The sequence below is a fragment of the Xenopus laevis genome, chromosome 9_10S (assembly GCF_017654675.1).
Source record: "Xenopus laevis strain J_2021 chromosome 9_10S, Xenopus_laevis_v10.1, whole genome shotgun sequence".
NCBI classification, from domain to species: Eukaryota; Metazoa; Chordata; class Amphibia; order Anura; family Pipidae; genus Xenopus; species Xenopus laevis.
The window spans coordinates 48,952,771-48,966,544 of record NC_054388.1 but is presented as its reverse complement, the minus strand read 5'-3'; the positions used below and the strand labels follow the sequence as shown (position 1 = coordinate 48,966,544).

The 13,774-nt window shown below is 43.2% G+C and overlaps 1 protein-coding gene across 3 annotated transcripts in view; it reads right to left on the bottom strand.

The window, feature by feature from the left end:
• sema5b.S (semaphorin 5B S homeolog) overlaps positions 1 to 13,774 on the bottom strand; it is a 116,850-nt gene that overhangs the window by 19,574 nt on the left and 83,502 nt on the right. For all 3 annotated transcript variants that reach the window (NM_001086522.1, XM_041577632.1, XM_041577633.1), the window contains 5 exon segments: positions 2,136 to 2,311; positions 2,741 to 2,858; positions 12,225 to 12,432; positions 12,985 to 13,192; positions 13,559 to 13,694. In NM_001086522.1, coding sequence (NP_001079991.1) covers positions 2,136 to 2,311; positions 2,741 to 2,858; positions 12,225 to 12,432; positions 12,985 to 13,192; positions 13,559 to 13,694 — 846 coding nt within the window.

Genomic DNA, 13,774 nt, shown 5'->3' with positions numbered 1-13,774 from the left:
CCTTTCCATGGGGGAGTCATCGCCTATTCTAAGGCAGAAGCAGACTGAGATGGCTCCAGCAACGCCACCCCCAGTATTTACCTTTTCCTGTGCCGGAGGGGTCCAGGGGGGCCATATCGCTAGTGCAGAGAGAACAATTGCACTCTCTTGCACTACAAAAGCCAAATTTCCGGTATAAGTAATTGAAATTTGGCTCAAATGTACCCAAAGCAACTTTTTTGCTGTCCTTGGTAACTTCCTCGGTGCTGCTGCTGATTCCCTAGTCTAGGGTTGGGTAGAAGAAGTAAGAGTTTTGCAGCAGTAAATACTGAAACATAATACAAACTGAATAAGTAAAGTCATATAAATAAAAACAAATTTTGATCTAACAAGTTAGTAGCTGAAGCAGATTGAGCAGCAATGCATGAAAAACTCACAGTGGAGATAACGTAAGAGCCCTTATGCAGTAAAGTAAGCAATGTACAGTTGTACTACAGATTGCTTCCCCTTTAATAAAAAATACAACAAATTCCGAAACAGCCAACACTTGTTTTTCGTGACTTGTAATTATGAAACCAAAACATTGCTCCCCCAACCATGCTGGTTCCTCTGCGCTCAGCTCTACGGGTAAATTAGCTGTCAATCAAATTTGCTAATAATTGCTCCCTTTTTACCATGCGGGTCATGCATTTCTTGCTTTCCTCAGCATTGACTATAGGAGAAGAAGTTCAGATGGGAAGAAGTTTTTATTTTTCCATTTTATAACAATAACAAAACAAACAATGATACAATCATGGTTCCTTATAGATGTATAGTAATCTCAGCACAGTTTATATACAGTTGAATTCCGTACATAAGCATATTCGAAGTCAGGTATTGCCCGGTAATTTTCCGGTTGCCTTCGGTTATCTGAGCCTAGATGTAGTTTTTTATTTATTATCCTTGTTAAATTAAAGTGGTACTTATGGGTTTCTACTATATGGGTATAAGGTCCTCAGTAGCTTCCAGCCAGTCTCAACATATCAAGCCATATTTTTGGGGGCATCCCCTGGCAGCGTAAGTAATTTATATTAGTGGGAGTTTTGTACTTATCAGGTTTAGCCAGCCATTGAGTGTGGGTGGCTGGGGCGAAAGGTGGAGTCTGTGTAGTACCTTTATTATTTTTGGTCCTTTATATAAACACCACAACCTTAAATTGGATTAACCTGTCTTTGGTGGAGACTAAATAATCATAGGCCCTGTCTGTTGCCTCTTCCCAGTCATCTTTCTCCAGGTCTGGGATATCTTTACTCCAGGTTATGCATGCAGAGTTAAATGGGGGTTTCATGGTGGATAGATGGTGGGAGTATAGTGCAGTAACAAGTTTTCTCCTTTTTCAGTTTTGAATGGCTGCCCCCATCAGGGGCGATCCTGGCCCCTCCGCCACCTGAGCCAGCAGCAGTTGCTGCCGCCCTTCCCCGTACGCTTACCTTTTTACGCCTGAGGGGGTCCAGGAGGGTCCACAAGATGGCAGAGAGGGCCAGGACGCTAGCGCAGAGAGCCTAACTGCCCACTCTGCGTTAGAAGAGCCGAATTTCCGGTTTGAAAACTGGAAATTCGGCTCTTAAAGTACCAGGGGTGGCATTTTTGCCGCCCCTGGTACCTAGTGGGGCACTGCCTCAACTGGCCTCAACTCGCATCATTGGCGAAGTGCCCCTGGCCCCCATAGCTACACAGCAGCTTATTTATATAAACTATAGTAGTTCTTCTAAAGAAAACACACCAGTTTTACCAGTGCAGGGCAACAGTGCATTATATTGTCATTCCTTTAATTTTTTGGTCTTACTGTTCTTTTCATTTGTGGAAGATGTCCTTGGCATGTACTGTATATTTAATTAAAGGGTAACCAAGGCACTCAGATCAGATTTACTGTATATAACTTGGCTACAGTATTAATATTTGTGTATTGCAAGCTTGTGCAGGCCATGTGATGTTGGGCAGGATACTCACTTACACATGATATATGTATGTAAAAAGGAGAGAGAACCCGCTGGAAAGGACCTCAAAATGCAATTTAAATAATGGCTCCGGAATGCCAGGAATCCATAACCCCCAATTTGGTAACATTGCTGCCCCTTTTAAGGTTCATTAAGGTAAGTAGTAACTGTTAAACTTACCGTGAACAGTTGGCGATCTCTATTCGTGTCCCTTCGCATTCCCTACCCCCACAGCGAGGCAGAGGGTTGTCGCAGACTCTGGAACGGCACAAGCATGAAGAATCCCCATCAGAGTGTTGGCACGGTAGCCAGGATGACCATGCGCCCAGCCCGCCATGAACAGTCAGGTTCCTGATCTACAAAAGCAAAGCAACATGGTTAGGCATAATATTATCACTACTTAGTTGGGAGTTATTGACCTGGGCCCTTTGGATGGTGGGCCCTGCCAACAAGTCAGACTTATGCCAAGACACACTCATGACCCACCAAGTCCCACCTACTCAGATGCAAGCCCCACCCCTTTTTTACATGCTTGTTGTGACTTTCCTTCTTGGGGCCATCCTCTGCCTTGGGGCCCTAACTGCAGTACCCCTGATGGCGGCCCTATTCAACAAAATACTCCAAAAGAGTTGGCAAATACAAAACCAAATCAGAACCCTAATTCAGCCCTAGGATTCAGCCAATGTGTGACCAGCTCTATAAAACTAAACCTACACTTAACATGCGCCTTACAGCCACCCCCCACCACCACCCTCCACCCCTCAACACAGGTAGTGGCTATTCACCGGACACTCTGTGATGTTCTGGGCCCAAAGGCTCATGTTAGAACTGTCCTCCAAGGTGGTGCAACGCTTTTTCCTACTGTCCCAGCCGCAGTATGGGTCCCGGGCCCCAAGACAGGTCCTGCAAACAGAGAGAAAGAGACAGGTTGCTTGTTACAATCACGCAAATACAAGGGTAAAATTCCCCTGGCAGAATATTCTGCAGTCTCCCTAGCAATTCAATTTGATATCAACAATAAAAATTCAAATATTTATTTGTATTGCCACCTTCCCCACAATTTGTGCCGTTTCTGCATTGCAATGACTGGAGTTTCAGCTATTACAATCAGCTGAGCATGCTGGGAGATGTAGTTCCCTAAGCTGGAACACAAAGTATGACTCCCCCCCCATTGGTTAAGTTTTTTTCTTTGTGACCAAGGAGAGCAAGGAGAAAGCTGGAGATGCCTGTAAGACAATGATACTCTGTCCCACTATGGGCTGCAGAATTGGACTTTTCAAAGGCAGCGGCAGATGAAAAGCTGGTGGGAACACAAGGGCGCTACACAAACCAGCACACAGGGCCACTTCATCCCAGGCTTTGTGGCCCCTAAGAGAAAGTTAAAGGGCAAGTGGCGTATAAACACAAGCACTCGCCCCTATAAATGGGATTACTGAGCGATTTCCCTCTGTGTTTTGCCAGTGATACCCGGGGCCCTGTGCTGGAGACTTATCAGGCCAAATGTTACACAAAGCTTTCTCTGTGGCCCCTGTCTCTCCGTCTGTCTGCACAGTCTACCCAGTCAGGAGCTGCGAGGGCCCCGGCTCACTGGGGATAGTGAGAAAACAGAGGACAAAAGGCCCTTTCAGCTCCAAACACTAGGGAAGCTGCAACGGGATCTGATCTATGCCTTCCAGGGGGGGAAGTTGTCCAAATAAACCTCCAAACCCCCGGAATCTTAGCCGTCTTAACCCTTTCACTGCAACTGCACTTGTTTGGGCTTAACCCCTTCCCTGCAAGCTCCATCAACTCTCTACAATGTTACTGTATCACTTGTTTCAGTACCTTTGGTGATGGATAACTAATATGTAGGAGGGTTTCTCCTGCACTAATTAAGTTATATCATGATACACCGACTGTTCATACAAACTGCTCATACATAGGCTTGCCACCTTTTCTGGAAAAAAATACCAGCCTTCCTATATATTTATCTTTTTTCCCTTCTAATAAAATTGGGAACAGCCATAATTTTTACTGGACAGGCCGGTAAAATACCAGCCAGGTGGCAACCCTTCTCATACAGAGTGTTGGGTCTACTAGGAGTAGGAGGAGTCCCACCCAATACCAAAATGCCCAAATCTTCATGTGTGCTTTCAGCAAGAGAGTAGGAAGCAGATTGCATTAATATGTTAATAACATGCCATTAACATGGCAATGTGCAACCCAACATACTCACACGCTGAGCTAAGTGTCTCATACTTTTGTCTTGTGGCCCCAGAAACTTACACTGATTGTGATAGATATAATAAATAAATACATATTAGGGATACCCAGCCTACAGTCAAGCAGCTCTTGCTGATAGCCAGCGCCCCACAAATGACTGAAGGCCAGTATTACACAGGCAGTAAGAGACAAATACACAGACCACAAAAGAGAGACAATACAGACAAACAGTGAGAGATAGATAGCTAGACAGACAGACAGGGGTTACTATGTATAAGACAGTGATAGTGATAGACAACGAGAGACGGATACACAGACAGCGTGAGACAGACACATATAAAATGAGAGGATAGATATCTATAGTAATAAGTAAAAGAAATACAGCAAGTCCAGTTCATTTAACTTATTATTCTAGCTTTACCATGACCTGGAGAGATAGACATACAGACAGCGAGAGACAGATAGACAGTGAGAGACAGCTAGGCAGACAGAAAGACAGGAGATACTATGTATCAGACAGTGACAGAGATAGACAGTAAAGCTGGCCATAGATACAAAGTTGTACAAAACGAAGATTCCTGATGTTTTTTGTACCATGGCAATTGGTTGTTTACTCGATCAGACAGGTTAAAAGATTTATATCTGCTATCGATATGATCTCTGTATGTATTGGCATGTATGTCTGACAATATCAATGGGTGACTACTATTTGTCGGGCAGGACTTTTGTCTGATTTGTTAATTTCCTACTTTTTTTGATCTGTTAATAGTAGATTAGCAGACTGAAACGCATGAGCATTTGTCACACAAAAAATAAAATCTGCACGTTTATTGCCAGCTTTAAAGACAGATACACAGAAAATGAGAGACAGATGTACAGACAGTAAGGGACAGATATCCAGACAGTGAAATGCAGATAGATAGTCAGAGATAGATAACTAGACAGACAGAGACAGGCAGACGGGTTACTATGTATCAGACAGACAGTGACAGAGAGAGACAGATACACAGATAAACAGTGAGAGAGACAAACAGACAGAAGACAGAATGCTGTACTACCAAGGGAAAGGGAATTTGCTGTTTCGGTTGCTGATACAAAAGGGAACAGACAAATCCACTCTGCTTAGAATCAAAGGCCATAATTTCCATCAATCTCTACAAGAAAGAACTGTCCTTCCACCCCCGGGCCCTTCCAAAGCGTGACCACTGCTGCCAGAGAGACAGGGACAGTAAAACAAACAGCCGGGCAGCCTTCTGCGCTCATAAACACACAACTCAATCAGCCGCTATGGCCCTGCCATTACCCAGGGTGACAGATAATGCAATCTGAGCAGAAGGCGCTCACTTAACCGCTCATCATCATTTCTTACTTCTCCGCTGCCTCAGGATAGACGGAGAAATGACATGGCACTGCCATATATAATGTGAGATTATGATGCCATCCCCAAGGTTACTTGTTTAACCTCATCCCACCTGCAGTGCCCATTATTCCAATTCTACCTGATACACAACATTCAACCCACAAAATCTGAGCATGTATGGCCTCTGCATGTCGTTATCTTTGACTGTTCTCTTTCTCATGGTTTAGCAGAGGGGTGGAGCCCAGATAAAGAGCATCAATTCCCTATATTTATTGCTCATGGATTGTTCTCTTCCCAGTGTTCAAAACGTTGTCCCTGGCGTTTGGGAAGAGAGCAGCTCTTGATGGGCCATGGCAATAAGTAACAGTATGATGAATAGTTTTGTTCACTAGAGGGAACTCTTGTACCATCAAAAGGCTCCATGTGCGGTCATGTAACATTCAGTGCACTTAGAAATACCCCATCAGCCTGATCAGTGAAAAGAGAGCAGCCCACTCATAAGAAAGTCCATGGACCATAGAAGTGCAGATTTTAGCCTTGTATCCGACAAACCATCGCATGTCACAATCTTCCGACCTGCCACTAACCATTCAGATTAAATGAAGTAGTAAAAGAACAAATCAGACAATGTTATGCCCGTGACAGCAATCGTACTAAAGTTATGTAAATAAATAGCTGACGTGTAAATCAACCAATTGCCATTGTATGAAAAATGTTGGGACGATCCCACATGGTCTGAAAATCGTACGAACCTTTGATTTGTATGACTTGAATTGCATCTATGGCCAGCTTTACCCTTCAGTAATGTACCAAATCCTACAGGGCGTAGGAAGCAGTTAAAAAAGTAGTTTTGTTTACTGTGCTTTAGTTAAGGGTTCCTTCCACCTTCATTCATAGCTGCAAACAGGAAAAAGCTGGTTGAGATTGCAGAGAACTTCCCTCATGCAGGGAAATAGTTACGTGACGTCCATAACATTTGCAGGAAGAATTATAGCCATTAGAATTTTCACGTGATTATTGGCTAAAAAGAGACATAACCCTAATGTGGCATGGCACCCTGGGCATGGTCCTGCAGCCAGTTTGCATTACAGATAATCACTATCTTGTTATCTATTCTGCACCCATTTTTATCTGCCCAGGAGCTCACATTGAGGCCTGAACGGCTTTGATAAATCACCTCTGTTCCTACAAGCACAGCGCTAAGAGGATTATGCGCAAGACCAGGAAGCCAGGGGATCAGGAATTCAAACGCACAACCGGGTCCCGTTATGGTGCCAATGGATTTCAGATCCTATCACGCAGGGAATAAGCAGGTTCTACAAAGCAAGAAACCTTGTTGGATTAGAGGAAAATAACCTCCACAGCCGGTATATCAGACTTCAAGCAATACTACAACTTCAAGACACCGTCTGTTTCTTGGAGCATCTACAGGGGCATTCCTGATAAAGACAGTGAATTTTATGCCAGAGCCCAAGCCAATAATCCTGCAATTAAGATTCAGGAAAACAGTCCACATTGTGGCCTCTTTACATTAGTGTCCATCAGTACCTGGCAGCTCCAAACTGGGTTTCAAAACATGCCTTGACATTTAAAGAATACAGAGGTATTTAGTGCCCAATTATTTTTGCCCATCCAGCAGCCAGACAAGATTCCAGGACTGAACCACTGCTGAATAAAAAGGCACATATTAAACAAACCAATGGCCATGTGTGTGTATTTATCCATCTGCCATTTGATCCCAGCCCCCCGCTGCCAGATACCATTTTGGTTTTCCCTGTGTTTGTGATGAGCATCTTGGCTGCAGTATTATAAATAGCTGTAACTGTTTTGACTTCAGATGCCTTTCCCCTCAAGGGGCAGAATATCAAACTTCTCTGAAGAACTGTGTCACCCATCAACAAAGGATGATAAATTGGGTTATTGTACAACAAGAGACAAGAGACAGTTTAATTAAACAGCACAAGAATTAACCTCCCCAATGATGAGATAAAATAATCAGGGTGAAGCCTCAGCCTACGAGAGCAGGGTCCAACTAATTCAACAGAAATTTGGGGGGCAAGATATGAAAAGAGTGGGTGTGTTCTTTACATTCAGGGACATTTATGGAGATTTCCCTACAGCTGTGGTTTTTATTCAGTATTCCCTTACATGCTGGTTCCCAGTGGCCCTGTGGGGTCTATCAAAGGATAAAACATCAGGGCCTGAGTAGCATCTCCCTAGTCCAGTCACATCTCAAACAGCTGACACCAATAATTACCCACAGAACAATGACAACGATGAGTTGGATCTGAACAAAAAACAGAGCTTTAAATGGTAACAGAAGAATCTTCAGTGCTCAAAGAAGACTCAGTATGGCAGCTCCATGGGCACACAAACATGCAGGTTCCATAATAAGCAAAATCATATTCATATACTCCCAGCTAAACTCAATGGCCTATAGGAAGTCAGTCTTAGGGGACTACCCAATATTAAATAATAAAACAGAAAGTACAGTACAGAGGGTTACTATTCTATACAGCACAATTCAGCAGGAACAGCACTTTTTTATGACCTGTAGTGAAAGAAACCATTCTGTACTACACAATTCAACAGGACAATGGACAAAGGTATAAAGTAAAGGGACTGTGCCCATGGTTCCTATTTGCTATGAGATATTAATGGTGAGATAATGACAGATAATCAGAATATAATGATTATATATGTGGCAGAAAACAACTGATAAAATACTGAATTACAGAACGCCTGGCAGATAAGTTCATTAGTCGTGGGACACACGAGGTGTTCCTTGTATTGGCCATAAGCTTGTACAGAGCATTTCCAGAGGCATAGACAGATGAGCTTTGCACTTGGTGGCTCTGGGGGCCCAGGGGAAGCTCCATCACTCTCATGACAAGAGAAATAACATTGAGACTGCAGCTAAACTGCAACCATCTGTCAGACCGACAATCCCAGGCACTTCTTCCTGGCTCCTGAGGAGGGGCCCCGGGGACCACTAAAATGAATTCAAAATTCATTATTGTTTATGCCACACCAGCAAGTTGACCTCACCAATCTGATGTATGACTAGCCCCACCCAATCTGCCAAAACCTGATACCTGCACCGTTTCTGAAGGGGGGATTAATAACTGGTGCCCCCTGCCCAAGATGTCTATATGCACTTATGACTGTGCCAAGAGAATAGAGTGTGGGGGAAGGCAAAATGTGCACAGTTCACAATCCAGTAAGAATCTTTGCAACTCTACCGTAAAGATTGACATCAGTTTGCAGCAATGCACATTATAACCTGGGATTCTTGGAAAGAACATACAAACTCCGTGCAGACTGAACTGGAATTGAACTCAGGACCCAAGCACTGCAGTGCTACCCACTGAGCCACTATGCTGTCAAGTAAAGAGTTAATGAAGAAGGAATGTATGCGGGGAGGATAAAATCCAGCTCTGTTCTTGGGAATTGATCTTGGCAAGAAAGAATTAACCCCTCGGTGGCCTGCGTATGAGGAATCTGGTTAACATTTTGCGGCACTGCCAACTCCAAGGGCTCAGTTCCGTTTTGGAACCCCCTCATTGGCCAATCCCCGTCTCAGCACACGCAACCTATAGGACCAGGTGGGAATGCTGGAGATCTGCCCAAAATATACACTAATCTTAATTGGAAATCTCACCTCGGGGGCAGAAAATGATTCCAGTGCAGCTGCAGAAGAGGAGCGTGCTGCTGTTAACCCTTTGGAGGGGGTTAATGCTTTATATGCACGGGCAAGTATTATCTATCAACAGGCCATAATTCAGCACTCATCAGGTTCCAGCATGCACTAACAGACAACAATAACATCTTGCCTCATTATCATGGCTGGAGTATTGGTGAATACATTGGCAAATACATGTTCCTTGTACAAATGGACCAAGGGTACTGGTATTTCTACTCATAAGTGAAAAGGCTGATCCTGATCAGTTACTATGTTTGTGTGTCATAGTTTACTGTCTCCATCTTGCCCTACTGTTTCCATCCTGATGCCAATTTCTCACTGGCAGCTCAGTGACAGGCCTGACTTGCAGCTCATTCCCCCTTTACATATTTCCAAGGCAAAGCTGTCAGGACACCTTGTTTCTCCATTGCTGCCCAATCTAATCCTCTACACTGCCTTCTGCTTATCACTATGCTGTGCAACCTGTGTACTGAGTAAAGTCAGACACCACAGGGATATCTTCCTGCCCATAACTCCTTGCAAATACTTAGTCCCTATGCTCATCACCCACCAATAGACTGTAAGCTCTGCAGGATATTCTATAGCTAATATTAAGTACTACAGCTGGCCTTTTAGCATCATGTGACATGGGATAAGTGAATATTCTACTCTCTTTTTGCCTTATTAGATCTTTAATAACAAACGTTTTTGTTTCAGATACAGCTGCAGGTGCACCAGGAGATAACATCGCTGGGGAAGGTGCCAGACAATGAACCAGGAATGGTAATAACAATGAAATAGGGATTAGTTGCCCCCTAAACAGGCTCAGTATCTCTTCCTCCCTAAAGAAAGGTTTATTAAAACCAGAAATTAAGACTGATTCCTTCCCCATCCAATCAATCCAACCCTAATCCTGAGTGTTCCATAGAGATTATAACATGTAAGTAAGCCTGCAATAATCTTAAAATTAGTGACGTCACAATTTGTGATCATCTCACTACGTGTAGCCCCAAGCACAAAACAAACTCATAATATACTACTGTAGAACAACTCAGGGGCCCTATAGAGATCTACAAGCTGGGGCCAACTCATACATTTTCTACAGCAACACAAAACAAAGGGGCATTTTCCTTCCAAACGACACGTGTTTTTCCTCTTCCTGAAACACGAGACATTGAATTAAAAGCACATTGCGAGGTCCTGCCACCGATAACAAAACATAGCATAGCGGATATATCTCTGTGCCAATTACCAGCAGGATTCAGCCTTGAGAAAAGGAGCTTTATATCAGGCACAGGGATTAAGGCACAAGCTCTCCACCTTCTATATATCCAGAGCAAATAGAGGCCCCCAAGTGGTTGGGGCTCCGTGTGAACGCACACATTACAGAGATAAGCATTGAGATGCTGAAATAATGGGATTAAGTCAGGGAAAGGGACAATATTAGTTGGGGGACCAGGCAGCATGTGTCTGAAAGCTCTGGTACTGAGCAACAGAAAGTATGGGTGGTATTTATAAAAGTGGTGTTAAATTGACATAAAATGTTCATTTATACCACAAAACCTTTCAAGAACAAATTCAAATTGTCTGAATGCTAAAATTATTTTTTTTATAAAAAATTTGGAGTAAAGCAATTTTGCCAGTTTAACTCTAAATCCAACTTTTAAAACAAAAAATGTACACCAACTTCAACTTGTATTAAGAAATTTGGAATAACAAAATGTAAAAAAAATGCCTCATTCACAAAACAGATTAGCCCTCTTCAGTCTCTGAAGTATTGTAAGTAATGTATCAGTGTTTGCAGATGACACAAAACTATCCAGCCCAATAAATTCCATCCAGGATGTGGCATCCTTGCAACACGATCTTGACAAACTGGCAATCTGGGCAGCTAAGTGGCAAATGAGATTCAATCTTGATAAATGTAAAGCACCTGGGATGTAAAAATATCCAAGCCACTTATACCCTTAATGGGACTGCACTAGGCAAATCCATTATGGAAAATGAATTTGGAGTCCTTGTAGATGATAAACTTGGCTGTAGCAAGCAATGCCAGTCAGCAGCATCAAGGGCAAATAAGGACTTGAGGCATTGATTCACTGGAGGAGGGGGTCATTCTTCCACTGTATAGAGCACTGGTAAGGCCCCATCTAGAATATGCCGTACAGTTTTGGACTCCAGTGCTCAAACAGGACATTATTGAATTAGAGAGGGTACAGAGAAGGGCAACTAAGCTGGTAAAAGGTATGGAAATTATTATAAAGAAAGACTGACCAAGTTGGGGTTGTTAACGCTGGAGAAGAGGCGCTTAAGGGGTGATATAATAATTATGTATAAATATATAAGGGGATCATATAATAATTTCTGTAATGCTTTATTTACCAGTAGGACACCGATTCCAATTAGAAGAAAAGAGGTTCCGGCTAAAATTCGGAAGGGATATTTTACAGTGAGAGCTGTGAAGATGTGGAATTCTCTCCCTGAATCAGTTGTACAGACTGATACATTAGATAACTTTAAGAAGGGGATGGATGGCCTTCTAGCAAGATTTATGGAAGTTAGCTCATAGTACAAGTTGATCCAGGGACCTGTTTGCCATCTTGGAGTTAGGAAGTAATTTTTTCCCCTCTGATGCAAATTTGAGAGGCTTCAAAAGAGTTTTTTTTGCCCTTCCTCTGGATCAACTAGCTGTTAGGGAGGTTATATATAGACTTTAAAGGTTGAACTTAATGGACGTGTGTCTTTTTCCAAACTAACCTACAATGTTACTATGTTACAATGATATTTCTTACTCTGATTTCAGTTCACTCTACTTTTGTGAATCATATCCCACTCCAGGTCACTTTGGTGATTAGCCCAGTTCAACAAACAATTTTTAAGTACTAACCAAAAGCAGTCCGGTCTCCATCTTGCCCTGTTGTCTCCTTTTCTTTCTGACAGATCATTCACAGAATCCTGAACCCTTATAACCCTCAACCAATGCAAGGAAAAGTTTTACATCTTTATATGTCATACCCATACTCACCCTTCAGTCTTGTAGACGGAGCACCTTTCCAGTGGCACCTTCAGGACTCCATTGTTCAGTCCCACAAACAGGGACCTGTTGCTGTGCAGGATCTGAAGGCTTCTTATAGGCTCTTGTTGCCCAGCAGGCAGAATGTGCATCTCCTCCAGATAACAGCTGCGCAGGCTCCGGTTGGCGGTGGAGAGAGCCTTGAGAATGGTGCCATGCTCTGCAACACAATGTCACGACAACTGCTTTAATTCCAATAGTATAGAGGCACTGAAGCGACACAACTCAACAACACCCAGCAAACACAAAAGCTAAAGACAGAGAGTTCTAAATCATTAGTAGGTGCTGGGTAGTAGGCTGGCCACCCCTGGTTTAAATATCTTGTTCTTACATCAAGGGACTCGAACCTGGGTCCCCTTGGGTATATAGTTTACACATAAAGACCCTCAATCTAAGTCTTTAAACATTAAGTTTAAAGTCCAAAAACAGCTGGCCTATTAAGTGCAGCAGCCAGTATGCTAGCTGAAAACGACAGAGCAGCAACAATGCTCTCCTAACCTAAAAAGGGGCAGTTTGCCTTGAAATGTTAATAATAAACTTGTGATCCTGGAAGAGAATTACATGGAAAGTACTCATGTTGCTCCTACCATTGAACTGCAAATAACTTACACCATAGCAGTGGGCTAATCTGTTTTGTGAATGAGGCATTTTTTTCCATTTTGTTATTCCAAATTTCTTAATACAAGTTGAAGTTGGTGTACATTTTTCTTACCTGTGCCAATATACATGACATGATAGAGGGTGTCTTTGCCCTGGACAATATCCACCACCAACTTGGAAAATCTCACACTATCCTGCGTCACCAGTGGATCCACAGACACCGGCTGCACCACATCATTCATAAGGAATAGACGCTGGGCATCCTGCAGGCTCCTCTCCGTTAGGTTCTCGTTGGGGCTGTCATCATTTAGAATGCCACACTGTGCCAGGGATGGAGGGAATGAAAAGGTGAGACCTATTTAATAAGGGCAGCACTGCCAGCTACAGGAGGTTGTATATGGCTGTATAATGACATAAGTGATCTTGTTTATTTAGAGGACATGTATTGGGACTAGGGTTGTCACCTTTTCTTCAAAAAAATACCGGCCTTCCTATATTTTTATGCATTTCCCCTTTCAATAACATTGGGATCAAGCTTAATTTTTACCGGCCGGGCCGGTAAAATACCGGCCGGGTGGCAACCCTAATTGGGACCAAGGTCCCAGGCGGGTGCACTGAGCTACAGCAAAGACAAGTTTGTAGGTATAAATTGACCAGCTGAAGGAAAGTCAATTCTTGATACTCACCTGAAAGTTCGGTATTGGGTTAATGGTTGGCAACCAAGCTGATCTGGGGTTTTCCTGGTACCGGAATGGCCCATTGAAAGCCTGAGTAATGGCACTGAGGTTGAAGGCACAGATTGCGGAGGCTGCTATGCTATTGCTATAGAACAAAGCACAAGGGAGACACGTCAGGTGTACATGAGAACACAAGGAGAGGGAGTGTGTAGGGATACACTTATT